The sequence below is a fragment of the Salmo trutta genome, chromosome 14, assembly GCF_901001165.1.
Source record: "Salmo trutta chromosome 14, fSalTru1.1, whole genome shotgun sequence".
NCBI classification, from domain to species: Eukaryota; Metazoa; Chordata; class Actinopteri; order Salmoniformes; family Salmonidae; genus Salmo; species Salmo trutta.
The window spans coordinates 51,211,015-51,232,468 of record NC_042970.1 but is presented as its reverse complement, the minus strand read 5'-3'; the positions used below and the strand labels follow the sequence as shown (position 1 = coordinate 51,232,468).

General features: G+C 41.7%; 1 protein-coding gene across 5 annotated transcripts in view; it reads left to right on the top strand.

The window, feature by feature from the left end:
• LOC115208352 (potassium voltage-gated channel subfamily KQT member 2-like) overlaps positions 1-21,454 on the top strand; it is a 99,733-nt gene that overhangs the window by 61,044 nt on the left and 17,235 nt on the right. For 2 of the 5 annotated variants that reach the window (XM_029776326.1, XM_029776324.1), the window contains exons 9-12: positions 8,404-8,475; positions 8,705-8,734; positions 16,278-16,552; positions 17,439-17,486. In XM_029776326.1, coding sequence (XP_029632186.1) covers positions 8,404-8,475; positions 8,705-8,734; positions 16,278-16,552; positions 17,439-17,486 — 425 coding nt within the window. The remainder of the gene's footprint in view (positions 1-8,403; positions 8,476-8,704; positions 8,735-16,277; positions 16,553-17,438; positions 17,487-21,454) is intronic. The other 3 variants (XM_029776325.1, XM_029776328.1, XM_029776327.1) reach the window with 3 other exon arrangements.

Below are 21,454 nucleotides of genomic sequence, written 5' to 3'. Positions count from 1 at the left end.
TGAACTCTTTGGCCTGAATGCCAAGAATCACGTCTGGAGGAAACCTGGCACCATCCCTACGGTGAAGCATGGTGGTGGCAGTATCATGCTGTGGGGATGTGTTTCAGCGGCAGGGACTGGGAGAATAGTCAGGATCGAGGCAAAGATGAATGTAGGAAAGTACAGAGAGATCCTTGATGAAAACCTGCTCCAGAGCGCTCAGGAGCTCAGACTGGGGGGAAGGTTCACCTTCCAACAGGACAATGACCCTAAGCACACAGCAAAGACAATGCAGGAGTGGCTTCAGGACAAGTCTCTTAATGTCCTTGAGTGGCCCAGCCTGAGCCCGGACTTGAACCTGATCTAGCATCTCTGGAGAGACCTGCAAATAGCTGTACAGCAATGCTCCCCATCCAACCTGACAGAGCTTCAGAGGATCTGCAGAGAAGAATGGAAGGAAACTCTCCAAATACAGGTGTGCCAAGCTTGTAGCGTCATAGCCAAGAAGACTCGATGCTGTAAATCCCTGCCAAAGGTGCTTCAACAAAGTACTGAGTAAAGGGTCTGAAAACGTATGTGATATTTCAGTTTTTTATTTTAAATAAATTAGCAAAAATGTCTAAAAAGCCTGTTTTTGCTTTGCTATTATGGGGTATTGTGTGTAGATTGGTGAGAAAAAAATTATGTACTGGGCCATACGCACTAGCATCTGTAGTGCCATGCAGTCGGATGCCAAGCAGTTGCCATACCAAGTGATGATGCAGCTAGGGCTGTTGCGGTACCGCCACACCGCAATAAAATAGTGGACTGTATTGTTATGCATACTGGATGGACTGGGTTGCTTTATGCCACGCTCCAAAATGTCTATCCACGAGTCTGAGAGAACGTATAACCCTAGGAAATGCATTTGGTTCATGGATTGTACATGGCGGCTTACAGTCAACTTTTCAGTAGCCTAGTAATAGGGAATGTTTTCTAATTTTATAATTAATATACTGACACATTACCTTTCAGCTACAGAATATCACCACCATGCATTTCCATCTCCTTCATTCCTTTCTCAAGCACGTAGAGGGGTTGTCAACAGTTTAGTGATATATGTTTTGTTGTGAAAACATTTTACTATCGATGATCACGAAGCACTGGGTAACTGCAGGAACAGGGCTGGAGAGCCCATGACATACAGATTTTGGGCGGAATATCACTTGTCATGCAGCCGAGAGCATGCTCCTCAAACAGTGGTTGATGTGTGGAGTGAAATCGGTGTTTTTAGGTTTCTTTCTCAGCTGCTTATATTAAGCACATTTCTGTTATTAACCCGAAGTATCCTGTTCGCCATCCTTGAAATAACGTAGCGGTGGAATGCGCACGTCCTCCATTATTCGAGTGCATATGGATGACATGTATGTTTTCCCCTTGCCCCCCCTGCCCATTGACGGGCCATTCTAAATCGAAACGAATTTGACATATTAGTAAAGAAAAGATTCATTTGAGAATAGTCCGATGGGTGACAATATGATCACTTGATGACTGAATAGCTGTGCAGCCTGAAGCAAGAAACGGAGCCCAAGCTTTTTTCCCCTGACTTTCTCAAATCATCAATAGCCTATAGTTGCATCATGCAGCCCATATATGTTTTGATTTCTAAGACATTCTAAGGGTTGTATCATTCACAGCTAAAGTTGCCAAGTAACTCTAAATCTAGCGTATAGGACCTGTTTCAAATGATCACTTTTATGCTTAACATAAACACTTCATATGCGCACATGCTCCAGAATGGGAATAATATCCTTTATATTTTATTCAGCTAAGTTCAATTATATTGTTTTTACTATAAAATCAATCAAATCAATCAATCAAATGTATTTATAAAGCCCTTTTTACATCAGTCGATGTCACAAAGTGCTATACAAAAACCCAGCCTTAAACCCCAAACAACAAGCAATTCAGATGTAGAAGCACGGTGGCTAGGAAAAACTCCCTAGAAAGGCAGGAACCTAGGAAGAAACCTAGAGAGGAACAAGAGTCTGAGTGGTGGCCAGTCCTTTTCTGGCTGTGCCGGGTTGAGATTATAACAGTGCATGGCCAAGATGTTCAAACGTTCATAGATGACCAGCACAGGGTCTAATAATAATAATAATAATAATAATAATAATAATCACAGTGGTTGTAGAGGGTGCAACAGCACCTCAAGAGTAAATGTCAGTTGGCTTTTCATAGCTGAGCATTCAGAGTTAGAAACAGCAGGTGACGTAGAGAGAGAGAGAGAGAGAGTCGAAAACAGCAGGTCCGGGACAAGGTAGCACATCCGGTGAACAGGTCAGGGTTCCATAGCCGCAGGCAGAACAGTTGAAACTGGAGCAGGAGGACTAGGGACAGCAAGGAGTCATCAGGCCAGGCATGGTCACAGGGCTCAGGTCCTCCGGGAGGGGAGGGAGAGAGAGAGAATTATAGGGAGCATACTTAAATTCACACAGGATACCGGATAAGACAGGAGAAATACTTCCGATATAAGACTAACCCTAGCCCCCCGACACAAACTTTTGCAGCATAAATACTGGAGGGTGAGACAGGAGGGGTCTGGACTAGTAACCTTTCGGTTACTAGTCCAACGCTCTAACCACTAGGCTTACTACCCTGAGATAAGGCCGGGTATAGCCCACCAAGATATCCCCCACAGCACGAACCCGAGGGGGGCGCCAAACCCGGACAGGAAGATCATGTCAGTGATTCAACCCACTCAAGTGACGCACCCCTCCTCGGGATGGGATGGAAGAGCACCAGTGACTCAGCCCCCATAATCGGGTTATAATCCCAGTGGAGAGAGGGGAACCAGTCAGGCGGAGACAGCAACAGTGGTTCGTCGCTCCAGTGCCTTTCTGTTCACCTTCACACCCCTGGGCCAGATTACACTCAATCATAGGACCTACTGAAGAGATGAGTCTTCAATAAAGACTTAAAGGTCGAGACCGAGTCTGCTTCTCTCACATGGATAGGCAGACCATTCCATAAAAATTTACCTCTATAGGAGCAAGCCCTGCCTCCAGCTGTTTGCTTAGAAATTCTAGGGACAATAAGGAGGCCTGCGTCTTGTGACCGTAGCGTATGTGTAGGTATGTATTGCAGGACCAAATCGCAGAGATAGGTAGCAGCAAGCCCATGTTATGTTTTGTAGGTTAGCAGTTAAACCTTGAGATCAGCCCTAGCCTTAACAGGATGCCAGTGTAGAGGCTAGCACTGGAGTAATATGATCACATTTTTTGGTTATTGTCAAGATTCTAGCAGCTGTGTTTAGCACTAACTGAAGTTGATTTACTGCTTTATCCGGGTAGCCAGAAAGTAGAGAATTGCAGTAGTCTAGTCTAGAAGTGACAAAAGCATGGATTAATTTATCTGCATCATTTTTGGACAGAACGTTTTTGATTTTTGCAATGTTACGAAGATGGAAAAAAGCTGTCCTTGAAATAGTCTTGATATGTTCGTCAAAAGAGAGATCAAGGTTCAGAGTAACGCTGAGGTCCTTCACAGTTTTATTTGAGACGACTGTACAACCATCGAGATTAATTGTCAGATCCAACAGAAGATCTCTTTTTTCTTGGGACTTAGAACTAACATCTCCGCTTTGTCCGAGTTTAATAGTAAAACATTTGCCGCCACTCCCTTCCTTATGTATGAAACACAGGCTTCCAGGGAGGGCAATTTTGGGGCTTCACCATGTTTCATTGAAATGTACAGCTGTGTATCGTCCGCATAGGAATGAAAGTTAACATTATGTTTCCGAATGACATCACCAAGAGGTAAAATATATAGTGAAAACAATAGTGGTCCTAAAAACGGAGCCTTGAGGAACACTGAAACTTACAGTTGATTTGTCAGAGGATAAACCATCCACAGAGACAAACTGATATCTTTCCGACAGATAAGATCTAAACCTGGCCAGAACTTGTCCGTGTAGACCAATTTGGGTTTCCAATCTCTCCAAAAGAATGTGGTGTCAAAAGCAGCACTAAGGTCTAGGAGCATGAGGACAGATGCAGAGCCTTGGTCTGACACCATTAAAAGGTCATTTACCACCTTCACGAGTGCAGTCTCAGTGCTATGATGGGGTCTAAAACCAGACTGAAGCGTTTCGTATACATTGTTTGTTTCAGATAGGCAGTGAGTTGCTGTGCAACAGCTTTTCAAAAGTTTTTAAGAGGAAAGGAAGAACCGATCATTTTTTATTTTCTGGGTGAAGGTTTGTCTTTTTCAAGAGAGGCTTTATTACTGCCACTTTTAGTGAGTTTGGTACACATCCGGTGGATAGGGAACCATTTATTATGTTCAACATAGAAGGGCCAAGAACAGGAGGCCGCTCTTTCAGTAGTTTAGTTGGAATAGGGTCCAGTATGCATCTTGAAGGTTTAGAGGCCATTACTATTTTCATGAATGTGTCAAGCGATATGGGATTCACAAACTTGAGTGTCTCCCTTGATCCTAGGTCCTGGCTGTGTTGTGCAGACTCAGGACAACTGAGCTTTGGAGAAATACGCAGATTTAAAGAGGAGTCCGTAAAATAATGGCACAGGACTTATAAGCATATCTTTTCAGCTAAATGAACAAGCCTATGGCATTGAGCATTGCCAGATAACATAGACCAACTCATATTCTGTTCTTCTAAAATAAATTGTTATTCTTATCATAATGTTTCTTTAGACCTGACTAAAATAAATAATGGATTTATTGTGATGGTGTATATTAAATAGATTTATTAGACTTTTTAAATGTAGATGTTCTTAAAGCGCACATTAGCGGCTTGAATGTAGCTTGTATGGGTGGAGGCCTGGAGATGCTAAACTTGTTTATGTTAATTAACAGGCTATTGCCGTGAGACCGCCACAGCCTTAGATGCAGCCAGTCAAGATGCTCTCAATGGTGCAGCTGTAGAACCTTTTGAGAATCTGAGGGCCCATGCCAACTCTTTTCAGCCTCCTGAGGGGGAAGAGGCATTGTCGTGCTTTCTTCACGACTGTGTTGGTGTTTGTGGACCATGATAAGTCCTTAGTGATGTGGACACCGAGGAACTTGAAGCTCGCGACCCGCTCCACTACAGCCTTCAATGTAGATGGGGGTGTGCTCGGCCCTCCGTTTCCTGTAGTCCACTATCAGCTCCTTTGTCTTGCTGACGTTGAGGGAGAAGTTGTTGTCCCGGCACTACACTGCCAGCTCACTGACCTCCTCCCTATAGGCTGTCTCATCGTCAGTGATCAGGCCAACCACCATCATGTCGTTAGCCAACTTAATGATGGTGTTGGAGTCTTATGTGGCCATGCAGTTGTGGGTGAACAGGGAGTACAGGAGTGGATTAAGCACGCAATCCTAAAGGGCCCCCGTGTTGAGGGTCAGTGTGGCGGATGTGTTGTTGCCTACCGTCACTACCTGGGGGCCCCGTCAGGAAGTCCAGGATCCAGTTGCAGTTGGAAGGTGTTCAGTCCCAGGGTCCTGAGCTGCTTGGAGGGCAGTATGGTGTTGAATGCTGATATTACAGAATGGGAGAGGTTTAAAATGTCAGTGAAGACACTTGCCAGCAGGTCAATGCATGCTCTGAGTACTCATCCTGGTAATCCGTCTGACCCTGCTGCCTTGTGAATATTAACCTGTTTAAAGGTCTTACTCACATCGTGTCACGACTTCTACCGAAGTTGATGCCCCTCCTTGTTCGGGTGGTGTTCGGCGATCGACGTCACCGGCCTTCTAGCCACCATTGATCAGTTTTTCATTTTCCATTGGTTTTGTCTGGTCTCTTTACACACCTGTTTCATATCCCAGTAATTATATGTTGTGTATTTGACCCTCTGCTTCCTCTCATTTCTCTGTCGGTGATTGTTTGTTTGTTATGTACGTGTTGTTTCTGTATCGGTGTGCGACGGGTTATTGTTTTACCCAGATTATTTTTCTACGTTGGTTTTGGAAATAAATACTCAATTTTTAACCACTCTGTTTTCTCCTGCGCCTGACTTCCCTGCCAACTACATACACGGACTATGACACATCGGCTATGGAGAGCGAGATCACACAGTCGTCCAGAACAGCTGGTGTTCTCATGCTTGGTTGCTTGCCTCAAAGCGAGCATTGAAGAAATATAGCTTGTCTGGTAGGCTCGCATCACTGGGCAGCTCACAGCTGGGTTTCCTTTTGTAATCCGTGATAGTTTGCAAGCCCTGCCACATCCGACGAGCATCAGAGCCGGCGTAGTAGGATTCGATCTTAGTCATGTATTGATATGTATATATGTCTGTACGTACGTACCACGATGTGGTAATGTTATCAGATGAATCCCGGAACATATTCCAGTCTGTGCTATCGAAATAGTTCTGTAGCCTAACATTGGCTTCATCGGACCACTTGACCACTGTATTGAGCGCGTCACTGGTACTTTCTGTTTGAGTTTTTGCTTGTAAGCAGGAATCAGGAGGATAGACTTATGGTCAGATTTGCTAAATGGAGGGCCAGGGAGGGCCTTGTATGCATTTCTGTGTGTGGAGTAAAGGTGATCTGGAGTTTTGTCGCCTCTAGTTGTAAATGTGTCATACTTGTAAAAATTAAGTAAGACGGATTTCAGTTTCCCTGCATTAAAATCACAAGCCACTAGGAGCGCCACCTCTGGATGTGCATTTTCTTGTTTTCTTATGGCTATATACAGCTCGTTGAGTGTGGTCAGTTTGTGGTGGTAAATAGACAGCTATGAAACATGTAAATAGTATGGTCTGCAGCTTATCATGAGGTATTCTAAATCGGGTAGACAAAAGACTTCCTTAACATTAGAGATTGCACACCAGCTGTTGTTAACAGAGACAGACACCTCCCCTTAACCTTACCAGAAGCTTCCATTCGGTCTTGACGATGCATAGAAAAACCTGCTAGATGTATATTATCCATGTCCTTGCTCAGCCACGACTCAGATAAACATAGGATATTACAGTGCTTCAGGTCCTGTTGATAGGATAGTCTCGAAAGGAGCTTGTCCAGTTTGTTCTCTAGTGATTGCACGTTCGCCAATAGAATGGACGGTAGAGGCGGTTTATTTACTCGCCGGCATAGTCTCATCAGGGAGCCTGCTCATTTGCCTCTCTTGCGCCATCTCTTCCTTTTTCGAGTCCTGTGGATTAGGGCCTGGTCCTGAATGAGCAGTCCACAGCTGCTGACTCATTGAAGTAAAAATCGTCAATCAAATTTTATTTGTCAATTGCGCCCAATACAACAGGTATTGTTACTGTGAAATGCTTACTTACAAGCCCTTAACCAACAATGCAGTTTTAAGAAAATATAGTTAAGAATTGAGGTTAATGATCACTGTTCTGATATCCAGAAGATGTTTTTGGTCATAGGAAATTATGGTAGAAATATTATGTGCAAAAAAAGTTAAGATCAGCATAAAGAAAACACACAAAATCCACTGCAGCACCATCTTCTCATCATATTAGATGCCCAGTAGCGCGCGCGCACACTCGCACTCGCTGTCGCTCTCTATCTTGCTCTCGCTCTCTTGGAATAGCACACAAAAACACAGCACGGCATACCATTATTCACACACACACACCCAGATGAAGACAAATGAAAAAGACTGATGTTTTCAAATTGAATTTTGATGAATTATGGTTCACAATTTCACTTAGTTTGTGACTATTTGGTCCCCTTGGTGATGTCACAGGCTTGTCTAAACATATTGGTAGTGATTAGTCTTTGTTAATGTGAATGTTCTATGCCAGGTGTATAGATGGCTAACTTTAGCTTGAGTATTGATTGATGGCTGAAGCGAAAAAGGCAACTGGGCCATATCTGATTGTCGCATAGTGGGCCCAGGGCCGAAGGACTGGGTACTTTTTACCTCATCTGCAGGGAAAGGTTTCCATTGGATAGGTACTACAAGTCTTAGATAAATTAAAGTGTGCCTGTCTCATAAGGAACAACAGGCTACTTTGAAAGTTGGGGTGTCAAATTGAATTCAAGGGCTGTATGACTACAGTGAAGTTTAATCGAACATTATATTACGTAAAACAAGTATCTTTTACAAAACTTTGGACGATTAATGAATGGGATAGTAATTGCAGTTGTTTGTTACTGTGTCACATTCTCTTATCTGCATTCCCAAAAAATTATGAAAATGCCATCTTAGTTCTGGTTACAGGGCAATTGAAAACATCCTCACAGAATTCAAGCTCTTGGTAAGGAGGCATATGAAATCAAGCAAAATTGAAATCTACAACCTACTACCCATAAATGGCCTACTACCCATAAATGGCAGGGATTGCATTGGGAATAATATACATTCATATAGAACATTTGAAACAACACCAAGCCATTCTATATGCAGTAAAGCTGTGCTGGGGTATGTTTTTTTTCTTCCTTGTAACACCAACACATCTTTTGTCTTTTATTTATAAGTAGACTGATCCCGCCACTAAATCAACTGGATCTACTAAGAAATCTGAAGAGCAAGTCGGGACTGTCATTCAGGTCAGAAACAAAATCCGAATTCATCATCTACTAAGATCTTTATAGCATTATGAAACATTATGGAAAATATAGTGTGCTACTATTTCTATAAAAAAATATAGCATCAATACCACTATGTCAGATTTGACAGATTATTGACAATTGAATGTACTGTATGTGTCTGTTTGTTTTGTTTTCTTTGTTTGTTTGTTTGCTTTTGTGTGTGTCTTTGTGTTTCCTGACCAAACAGGAAGGAACCCCAACCGGAGCCCTCCCCAAGGTCAGTATCAAAATCTTATCTTACAACGAGGTCAAAATAATCTATTTCACTCATCTCCATCCCAAATTTCTGGTCAGTTCTAAAGTCGACACTGAACCTGAAGACTGTTCAAAACAGTCACCAACGTTGAGAGTACCAGCCATGTCACTAAGGTGACCAACACTCGATCAAACATGTCCTACTGTCTCTAGTTTTATCACATATTGACTATTTCACGGTTATATGGTCAGGTGCAGCAAAGAATAACCTAAGAAAGCTTCAGCTGGCCCAGAATAGAGCAGCACGCCTTGCCCTTCACTGAACTTAGAAGGTACATATCAACAATATACAAATTTAACGCAACGCACAATGTTACAGTGCGTTCACACCTCTTGACTTTTTCCACATTTTGTTGTGTTACAGCTTGAATTGAAAATGGATTAAAATTAGATTTTTTTTTGTCACACACATTACCCCATAATGTCAAAGTGGAATTATGTTTTTCAAAACAAAACATTAACAAATGAATAAAAATGTAAAGCTGAAATGTCTTGAGTCAATAAGTATTCAACCCCCTTGTTTTGACAAGCCTAAATAAGTTCAGGAGTAAAAATGTGCTTAACAAGTCACATAATAAGTTGCACTGACTCACGCTGTGTGCGATAATAGTGTTTAACATGATTTTTGAATGACTACCTTATCTCTGTACCCCACACAAACAATTATCTGTAAGGTCCCTCAGTCGAGCAGTGAATTTCAAACACAGGTTCAACCTCAAAGACCAGAGAGGTTTTCCAATGCCTCGCAAAGAAGGGCACTTATTGGTAGTAAAACATTTTAAAAGCAGACATTGAATATCCCTTTGAGCATGGTGAAGTTATTAATTACTCTTTGGATGGTGTATCAATACACAGAGTCACTACAAAGATACAAGAGTCCTTCTTAAAACCTCTTACATCTAGATGTGCCGCTGGCGGAACGCCTCGCCAATATCCAATGATAGAGCGTGGCGCGAATTACAAACTCCTCAAAAATCCCAAAACTTCCATTTTTCAAACATATAACTATTTTACACCATTTTAAAGACAAGACTATCCTTTATCTAACCACATTGTCCGATTTCAAAAAGGCTTTACAACGAAAGCAAAACATTAGATTATGTCAGGAGAGTACCCAGCCAGAAATAATCACACACCCATTTTTCAAGCTAGCATATAATGTCACAAAAACCAAAACCACAGCTAAATGCAGCACTAACCTTTGATGATCTTCATCAGATGACTCTCCTAGGACATTATGTTATACAATACATGCATGTTTTGTTCAATCAAGTTCATATTTATATCAAAAACCAGCTTTTTACATTAGCATGTGACGTTCAGAACTAGCATACCCACCGAAAAGTTCCGGTGAATTTACTAAATTACTCACGATAAACGTTCACAAAAAACATAATTATTTTAAGAATTATAGATACAGAACTCCTTTATGCAATCGCGTGTCCGATTTTAAAATAGCTTTTCGATGAAAGCACATTTTAGAATATTCTGAGTAGATAGCCCGGCCATCTTGGCTAGCTAATTTGACACCCACCAAGTTTGGCACTCACCAAACTCACATTTACTATAAGAAAAATTGGATTACCTTTACAGTTCTTCGTCAGAATGCACTCCCAGGACTTCTACTTCAACACCCAATGTTGTTTTGGTTCCAAATAATCCATAGTTATATCCAAATAGCTGCGTTTTGTTCTTGCGTTCAAGACACTATCCGAAGGGTGATGCGCCGGCGCGTATCGTGACAAAAAAAATCACCGTACTTCGAAGCATGTCAAACGCTGTTTAAAATCCATTTTTATGCAATTTTTCTTGTAAAATAGCGATAATATTCCGACCGGGAGACCTTGTTTTCGTTCAAACACTGAAAATAGAAAATGGAGTCTTCACATGCACGCGCGCACCCGTGTCATTGTTCTTAGAACGACCACTTTCCAAAAGCCCTACTGTTTTTGCCCAGGGACTGCAGAGTCATCATTCCCCGTTCTGGCGCCTTCTGAGAGCCTATGGGAGCCTTAGAAAATGTCACGTTACAGCAGAGATCCTCTATTTTCGATAAAGAGGCAATAGAAGGCCAAGAAATGGTCAGAGAGGGCACTTCCTGTATGGAATCTTCTCAGGTTTTGGCCTGCCATATGAGTTCTGTTATACTCGCAGACACCATTCAAACAGTTTTAGAAACTTTAGGGTGTTTTCTATCCAAATCAAACAATTATATGCATATTCTAGTTTCTGGGCAGGAGTAATAACCAGATTAAATCGGGTACGTTTTTTATCCGGCCGTGAAAATACTGCCCCCTATCCTAAACAGGTTAACTCAGTTGCTGGAGAGGAAGGAAACTTTTTATCATGAATACAAAGTGTTTTGTTTGGGGAAAATCCAATACAACACATTACTGAGTACCACTCATATTTTCAAGCATAGTGGTTGCTGCATCATGTTATCGATGTGCTTGTAATTGTTAAGAACATGCACATTTTTCAGGATGAATAGAAACGCAATAGAGCCAAGCACAGGCAAATTCCTAAAGGAAAACCTGGTTAAGTCTGCTTTCCACAAGACAATGGGAGATGTATTCACCTTTCAGCAGGACAATGACCTAAAACATGAGGCCAAATCTACACTAGAGTTACTTACCAAGAAGAATGTTGGCCGTGTTACAGTTTTGACTTAAATCTACTTTAAAATCTATTGCAAGACCTGAAAATGGTTGTCTAGCAATGATCAACAACCATTTTGACAAAGCTTGAAGAATTTTGAAAAGAATACTGGCCAAATGTTGCACAATCCAGGTGTGGAAAACTCTTAAAATGTACCCAGAAAGACTCACAGCTGTAATCACTTCTAAAAGTGCTTCTCCAAAGTATAGACTCAGAGGTGTGAATACTTATGTAAATGAGATATTTCTGTATTTAATTTCCAATAAATGTGCAAAAATGTTTTTGTAGATTGGAGAATGTTTTTTAATCAATTTAATCCATTTGGAATTCAGGCTGTAACACAACAAAATGTGGAATAAGTCAAGGGGTTTGAATACTTTCTGAAGTCATTTTATATAGAGACATGGTTACATGGAACTCCCATCTCATTTTACAATCTGCTAAATGGGCTTTAAAAACCAAATAAAACAGTACCTCACGACCCACACTTCTCCCCTCTCTGACCTATATAACTTGTTTGTATATACAGTGCAGCCCTTAACTTCTAACCACATTTTGTTACATTACAGCCTTATTCTAAAATTGATTGAATAATTTATTGCCCTTCTCAATCTACACACAATACCCCATAATGACAAAGCGAAAACAGGTTTAGACATTTTTGCAAATGTATTGCAAAGAAAAAACAGAAATAGCTTATTTGCATACGTTTTCAGACCCTTTGCTATGAGACTTGAAATTGAGCTCAGGTGCATCCTGTTTCCATTGAGCATCCTTGATGTTTCTACAACTTGCACACACCTGTCTGTATAATGTCCCACAGTTGACTGAATGTCAGAGCAAAAACCAAGCCATGAGGTCGAAGGAAGAGCTCCGAGACAGGATTGTGTCAAGGCACAGATTTGGTGAAGGGACCAAAAACATTCTGCAGCATTGAAGGCCCCCAAAAACACAGTGGCCTCCATCATTCATAAATAGAAGAAGTTTGGAACCACCAAGACCCTTCCTAGAGCTGGCCGCCTGGCCAAACTGAGCAATCGGGGGGAGAAGGGTCTTGGTCAGGGAGGTGACCAAGAACCCGATGGTCACTAACAGAGTTCCTCTGTGGAGATGGGAGAACCTCCCAGAAGGACAACCATCTTTGCAGCACTTCACCAATCAGGCCTTTATGGTAGAGTGGCCAGACGGAAGCCACTCCTCAGTAAAAGGCACATGGCAGCCTGCTTGTAGTTTGCCATAAAGCACCTAAAGGACTCTCAGACCATGAGAAACAAGATTCTCTGGTCAGATGAAACCAAGATTGAACTCTTTGGCCTGAATACCAAGCGTCACGTCTGGAGGAAATCTGGCACCGTCTTTACGGTGAAGCATGGTTGTGGCAGCATCATGCTGTGGGGATGTTTTTCAGTGGCAGGGACTGGGAGAATAGTCAGGATTGAGGAAATGATTAACAGGGTCAAAGTACAGAGAGATCCTTGACGAAAACCTGCTTCGGAGTGCTCAGGACCTCAGATTGTGGCAAAGGTTCACCTTCCAACAGGACAACGACCCTAAGCACACAGCCAATACAATGCACGAGTGGCTTTAGGACAAGTCTCTGAATGTCCTTGAGTGGCCCAGCCAGAGCCCGGACTTGAACCTGATCTTACATCTCTGGAGAGACCTGAAAATAGCTGTGCAGCGACACTCCCCATCCAACCTGACAGAGTTTGAGAGGATCTGCAGAGAAGAATGGGAGAAACTCCCCAAATACAGGTGGGCCAAGCTTGTAGCATCATACTCATGAAGACTTGAGGCTGTAATCGCTGCCAAAGGTGCTTCAACAAAGGGACTGAATACTTATGTAAATGTGATACAGTGGGGGAAAAAAGTATTTGATCCCCTGCTGATTTTGTATGTTTGCCCACTGACAAAGAAATAATCTGTATATAATTTTAATGGTAGGTTTATTTCAACAGTGAGAGACAGAATAACAACCAAAAAATCCAGAAAAACGCTCGTCAAAAATGTTATGAATTGATTTGCATTTTAATGAGGGAAATAAGTATTTGACCCCCTCTCAATCAGAAAGATTTCTGGCTCCCAGGTGTCTTTTATACAGGTAACGAGCTGAGATTAGGAGCACACTCTTACACAGTTGGTGCGATTATTTGCAAATGGAAGAAACACAAAAGAACTGTCAATCTCCCTCGGCCTGGGGCTCCATGCAATGATCATGAGAGTTGCAATGATCATGAGAACGGTGAGGAATCAGCCCAGAACTACACGGGAGGATCTTGTCAATGATCTCAAGGCAGCTGGGACCATAGTCACCAAGAAAACAATTGGTAACACACTACGCCGTGAAGGACTGAAATCCTGCAGCGCCCGCAAGGTCCCCTTGCTCAAGAATACATATACATGCCCGTCTAAAGTTTGCCAATGAACATCTGAATGATTCAGAAGACAACTGGTGAAAGTGTTGTGGTCAGATGAGACCAAAATGGAGCTCTTTGACATCAACTCAACTCGCCGTGTTTGGAGGAGGAGGAATGCTGCCTCCAAGAACACCATCTCCACCGTCAAACATGGAGGTGGAAACATTATGCTTTGGGGGTGTTTTTCTGCTAAGGGGACAGGACAATTTCACCGCATCATTTGACGGGGCCATGTACCGTCAAATCTTGGGTGAGAACCTCCTTCCCTCAGCCAGGGCATTGAAAATGGGTCGTGGATGGGTATTCCAGCATGACAATGACCCAAAACACACGGCCAAGGCAACAAAGGAGTGGCTCAAGAAGAAGCACATTAAGGTCCTGGAGTGGCCTAGCCAGTCTCCCGACCTTAATCCCATAGAAAATCTGTGGAGGGAGCTGAAGGTTCGAGTTGCCAAACGTCAGCCTCGAAACCTTAATGACTTGGAGAAGATCTGCAAAAGGAGTGGGACAAAATCCCTCCTGAGATGTGTGCAAACCTGGTGGCCAACTACAAGAAACGTCTGACCTCTGTGATTGCCAACAAGGGTTTTGCCACCAAGTACTAAGTCATGTTTTGCAGAGGGGTCAAATACTTATTTCCCTCATTAAAATGCAAATCATTTTATAAAAAAATGTATATGCATTTTTCTGGATTTTTTTGTTGTTATTCTGTCTCTCACTGTTCAAATAAACCTACCATTAAAATTATAGACTGATCCTTTCTTTGTAAGTGGGCAAACGCACAAAATCAGCAGGGTAATCATGGTAGCACACACATTAATGTAGAAGTCTAATCTGAAACACAGCCAAAACAAACAGCAAATGCATTCAACATATTTGTTGAGTCACAAGCTTGATGTCATCATTGGGTGCAAGGAATGTGGGACCAAATGCTAAACTTTTGACTACTTTAATACACATACAGTGCATTCGGAAAGTATTCAGACCCCTTGACTTTTTCCACATTTTGTTACGTTACAGCCTTATTCTAAAATGGATTAAATTGTTTCCTCATTAATCTACACACAATACCCCATAATGACAAAGTGAAAACAGGTTTCAGACATATTAGTCTTATTTCAAATGTATGTAGCTCTGTCCTTGAGCTGTTTTTGTCTATCAATGATTTGTATTATGTTATGTTTTTTGTGTTTTGTGTGGACCCCAGGAAGACTACCTGCTGCATAAGCAACAGCTAATGGGGATCCTAATAAACAAACAAACTGCTTTGTATTCAAGGAATGCATCCCAAATGCACCCTATTCCCTATATAGTGCACTACTTAGAAATTCACAACATAGGGAATAGGTGTAACGGGTGTCGTGTGTGGAGGACCAAGACGCAACAGGAAAATGTATACTCATCTTCTTTTTTAGTTATTGAAGAAGGTGAAACAAAACAAAACGCGTATACAATATGAAAACGACACTGACAGTTCCGTCAGGTGAAGAACACAAAACAGAATACAACTACCCACAAAGGGACAGGTGAAAACAAGCTCCCTAAGTATGACTCTCAATCAGAAACAACGATGTACAGCTGTTCCTGATTGAGAGCCACACCAGGCCAACAAAGAAATACACAACCTAGAATCCTAGAATACCAAAGCAAGAACATACACCAAAAACCCCGGAACACATAAATACAACACCCCTCTACATACACATAACCCCCGAACCACATAAAACAAATACCCCCTGCCACGTCCTGACCAAACTACAATAACAAATAAACCCTATTACTAGTCAGGACGTGACAATAGGGTGCTATTTGGGACACAAACAAGAACACAACAACACAGAGAGCCTGTGGGCTACCTACTGACACTTTATTTATTTTTTACCCATCCAATTTCTGACTAATGCTGCATGGTGGCGTGACGTCAATGACGTTATTTATGAGCGTGGCACAATGTTGTGCTCTGACCTTGTCCTCTCATGAACTCATGGCCATGCTCATAAGTAGTGCACAATACTTACTCAGGTGATTCAGTCTTAACGGTCACCAATATGTTGAGCTCATGAGTCTGAAAAAGCCTGGGTAAGGTGTTTGTGTTTTAGACAAGTCCTATAAAATGAGAATATTTATTGAAAAGCGTATTTTAACTGATTACTTACTGCCAAGTAATTAGAGTAACTTGTGAGGCGTTTGTTGTGATACTCTGACAATATTCAGTTGGGGCTGAATGAATGCAATACCAAAACATTGTACGGCTAGTAAACCACTAAATATTGCAACATCAATAGCATCTGATTACCATAACTGCAAGTTGGTAAATAAAGATGTGCATGGCGTGCATGAATACACAGAACAACACTGACTTGTATTGATTGAGTGGCGACAACATGACATATCTCCTCTCAACGTCTCTTGATCCCCTGACCCCTCCAGTCAGAAGGTCAGCCTGAAGGAGCGTGTTTTCTCCAGTCCCCGGAGTTCAGGGACCAAAGGGAAAGGTTCACCCCAGGGCCCCAGTGGACAAGGCAGCCAGGGTCAAGGCCAGGGGGGCCAAGGCCAGGGCCAACCCATTCACAGGTCCCCCAGCGCTGACAACAGCAATGAAGACAGCCCCAACAAAGTGCCCAAGAGTTGGAGTTTCGGAGAACGCAGCCGGGCACGTCAAGCCTTCCGCATTAAGGGCGCCGCCTCGCGCCAAAACTCGGAAGGTAGGAGTATCTTTACGCAGTGTGTTTCTGTGGTACTTGATATGTTGAGTTCCGTCTAGCTTTTGAATTATGTGTTATTCTTTGTGGCTTTAGTGTTGCAATGTCATCCAAGCGGCCATCTTGGAAATGAGTTTGTTGTCTGGTGTGATGCGCTGTAAGAGTTCAAATTGCATGTTGTGTTATGTGCTGTATCTTTTGTTGCTCTGTTCTTTCCCGGGTTTCATACTTTTTTCCTATTATCTGTGGTATCTTTGTTACCTTTCTGTTTGGTTAATTTGAAACAAACTTGGAGCAGTACAATTAGAGAAAGACATACAGTGTGGTGATTATGTTCTGCTGATGTAGTTGATGTTTAAAAGTTAGGTGACAATGACAAGTTATAACAATGGTCATAATGCCACTTAATGCTATCATAAGGATTTGGTTAGCTACATTACTCTGGCTATAGCCGGTTATAACAAACCTTTGAACTGATGATGACAGTGTAATAACCTCTGTCCTCTATATAGCTCTATAAAATAGCTTCATGTCAAACTCATGAGTTCTCATAACATGTCTTATAATTCTAGTGGTAGTATATTATTAGCATTGTCACCACCCCTTAAAGTATTTAGATGTTCAAGTCTTAAAGTGTTTAAGTGTTACTGTTAATTAAGCATAGATATTAATCATGAATTAAACAGCATGGCAGCATATGTTTGCCCTACATGAGGCAGTTCTGTTAAAACATGTCCGGTCTGTTTTATGTGTCTGTATTCATGCAATTGTTGCTCTTGATGGCGTTTTCTCTGTACGTTGACAGAAAACATATCATTTGATGCACGCTAGGCAAAACGCAATCCTCATCGATTCCTTTTTCGTTTCTCTATTTGACGGTGGGCTAAAGTGCTGATTGAGATGCAGGATGAAGAATTCAGACAGAAGAGCTCACCAGGTCAGGCAAAGAGAGATGCTTGTTTCAACATCCACGATCAACACACCAATAAGCAATATATAAAGGGATTTATTACCTCATGTACATATATGCTTTCATGTTTTGTTTTTGGTTTGGTATGCTTTTTGGACTGATTTCCCAGATACAGAAGCCCAGTCCCTGACTAAAAAGCGTGCTCAATAGAGAATCTCCATTTAAAGTGCTTTCCAGTCCAGGATTAGGCTTAATCTGTGTCTGAGAACCCGGCCCATGTTTGGAATTATTATTATTTTTTTTTCCATTTGGCAAACAGCTGTAAAGAAGTTAGAATATAATACAGGATAACGTCTATTTTTATTTGCTGGCAATGGCATCATCTTCATGTTGTCTGTTTGATTTACTTTACTCATCATAAACCATGTACTGTCACTACTAATCACCAGAACTCATGTGAGTAATCAGATTTAGACAGATTTTTCTAATTTCATGTGCAAATTCTCCCAAAGTGTCTAAAATGTATTGTGTAGCTCAGTGGTTCCCAAACTTTTTATAGTCCCGTACCCCTTCCAACATTTGACCTCCAGCTGCGTACCTCCTCTAGCACCAGGGTCAGCGCACTCTCAAATGTTGTTTTTTGTCATCATTGTAAGCCTGCCAAACACACACTATACGATACCTTTATTCAACATAAGAATGAGTGTGAGTTTGTCACAACCCGGCTCGTGGGAAGTGACAAAGAGCTTTTATAGGACCAGGCACAATAATTATATAATAATAATCAATAATTTTGCTCTTTGTTTAACCATCTTACATATAAAACCTTATTTGTTCATTGAAAATTGTGAATAACTCACCACAGGTTAATGAAAAGGGTGTGCTGGAAAGGATGCACATAACTCTGCAATGTTGGGTTGTATTGGAGAGCGTCTCAGTCTTAGATCATTTTTCACACAGTCTGTGCCTGTATTTAGTTTTCATGCTAGTGAGGGCCGAGAATCCACTCTCACATAGGTATGTGCTTGCAAAGGGCATCAGTGTCTTAACAGCGCAATTTGCCAAGGCAGGATACTCTGAGCGCAGCCCAATCCAGAAATCTGGCAGTGACTTCTGATTAAATTCAATTGCAATTTCGATGAGGCTCTCTTGTTCAGATATCGGTAAGTGGACTGGAGGCAGGGCATGAAAGGGATAACGAATCGAGTTGTTTGTCCCTTCCGTTTCGGGAAATAACCTGCGTAATTGCGCACCCATCTCACTCAGGTGCTTCGCTATATCACATTTGACATTGAGTTCATTTGCACACAAAAAACAAAATCATACAATGATGGAAAGACCTGTGTGTTGTCCTTGTTAATGCAGACAGAGAAGAGCTCCAACTTCTTAATCATAGCCTGAATTTTGTCCCACACGTTGAATATAGTTGCGGAGATTCCCTGTAATCCTAGATTCAGATCATTCAGGCGAGAAAAAACATCACCCAGATAGGCCAGTCGTGTGAGAAACTTGTCATCATGCAAAAAAATTATGGTCAGTAATGAAAACGTGTCAGTACTTTGCCCCTTGATAACCAGCGCACTTCTGTATGTTGTAAAAGTGTTACATGGTCGCTGCCCATATCATTGCATAGTGCAGAAAATACACAAGAGTTCAGGGGCCTTGCTTTAACAAATTTGACCATTTCACTGTAGTGTCCAAAACTTATTTCAAGCTGTCAGGCATTCCCTTGGCAGCAAGAGCCGCTCGGTGGATGCTGCAGTGTACCCAAGTGGCATCGGGAGCAACTGCTTGCACGCACGTTACCACTCCACTATGTCTCCTTGTCATGGCTTTTGCGCCATCAGTACAGATGCCAACACATCTTGACCACCAAAGGCCATTTGATGTCACAAAGCTGTCCAATATCCTCTCCTGTTGTCCTGGTTTCCAGTGGTTTGCAGAAGAGGATGCCTTCCTTAATTGACCCCCCCCCATAAACGTAACAGACATATACCAGGAGCTGTGCCAGGCCCGCCACGTCTGTTGACTCATCCAGCTGTAACGCATATAATTCACTGGCTTGTATGCAAAGCAGTAATTGTTTCAAAACATCTCCTGCCATGTCACTGATGCGTCGTGAAACAGTGTTGTTTGATGAAGACATTGTTTGTATAGTTTCTTTGGCCATTTCCCCCAGCATTGTCCCAGCCATATCTGCGGCAGCATGAAGAATTAAGTCCTCCACAATAGCATGGGGCTTGCCTGTCCTAGCTACTTGGCAGCTTACCATATAAGACGCTTCTAGTCCCTTCTTATTAATGGTATCAGTTAATTTTATACATGACTTACTACTCGAAAGTTGTCTTAATTCTCGCTCAAAAAACTCCTGTGGCTTAGTTTCAAATTGGCATGTTTTGTTTCTAAATATCTGCGCAAGAGTGAAGGTTTCATCGAGTTGTGAGATAGTACTTTTGCACATATAACACACTGTGGCTGAGGAAAGGCACTACTTCCAATATAAGTGAACCCCAAATCTATTTAGTTCTCATCATATGTGCGCCTCTTCGATGGACCAACATCCCTGTCTGTTGTTTGGTGCTTTCCCGGGTAAGGGGGCAGTAGCTCATCGGCTGCACCAGATTCACAACTGTCAGTGTCCATGCTAGCTGGGCAAACAACATATGTATAATTACTGATGCAAGCATTGGATGTGCTCGTGGAAGCAGAACAACTTGTGTCGTCGACAGGCGCAGGTGTAGTACTGCTGGTAGTAGCAGTACTACCAGTAGAGCTGGTATGTGTCTCTATGGACGCGGGCCTTACTTTTTTTAACCATTTATCAATTTCCCAGCAAACGGAATGAGCAGCAGCTACGTTTGGCTACATACGGATCGTTAGTGGAATTCCCGCGAGAGAGTAACGGTTAATTTGATCGGATGTTCATTATTTGACTAGGCTACCTGTATTTGACATTGTGTTGTTATTTTGCTGAACACTAGATTGTTTCACTTTATTTTTGGCAGTGAAACGAGGCTACTCAGGCGAGAAAAAAACCCTTCCCCAAATGTATAACCCCGTTGGAAAATAGAAATGGACTGTTTGAAAATGTGAATAAAAATAAATTATTGTTTTGCTTTTTGTTTAAAAAAAAAATGAATGTGAATCACATTTTTATTTGGCGTGCCCCCGACGGCTTTGCTCGTACCCCTGGGGGGTTTGGGAAAACCTGGTGTAGCTCAATAAAGTTGCTTTATTTGTGCCCTGGTCCTATAAGAGTTATTTGTCACTTCTCACGAGCCGAGTTGTGACAAAAACTCACACTCATTCTTATGTTTAATAAAGGTATCGTATAGTGTGTGTGTGTGGCAGGCTTACAATGATGGCAAAAAACAACATTTGAGGTTGAATGTTTGCTGGAGTTTTAGACATTTTGGGAGAATTTGGACATGAAATGAGAAAAAAATCAGTCAAAGTCTGATTTCTCACATGAGTTCTGGTGATCAACCAGATCAAAATAATGCTAAATGATGCTTAAAACAATTTTCTAAAGTCATTATATGGAGTTAAATTAGTGCCAAAAACCAAGTGTGCATGTAATCAGTATTGTGCACATATCAGTCTCATTGATTTCAGTCTCATGCCATTAGCTGATAACTGTTGCAAAATTATTTGGCTAAATTACAGCAATCATTTAGTAGCATGGTTATGATATCATCTCAACCCCAGTAACAAGCCATAACCATCCGTCAGTTTATAGTAATGACTGTTACTGACCTCTGTTGATATGTCTGTTACGTCATGCTAATTATTAGCTTGGTAAAACAGAGCAATTCATTTTGGATTCCCAGGCTAGCAAAAAAAATACTTTATAGGACTCAAGTAAACTGTTACATTTCAGTTAGCCTGACATGATGCCTCTATAACATGATCATGACCAATTATAGTGTCAAAATTATGACATAAAACCTGTCATGATATGTCATTACCATTTTGCAAAGTGACATAACACTTAC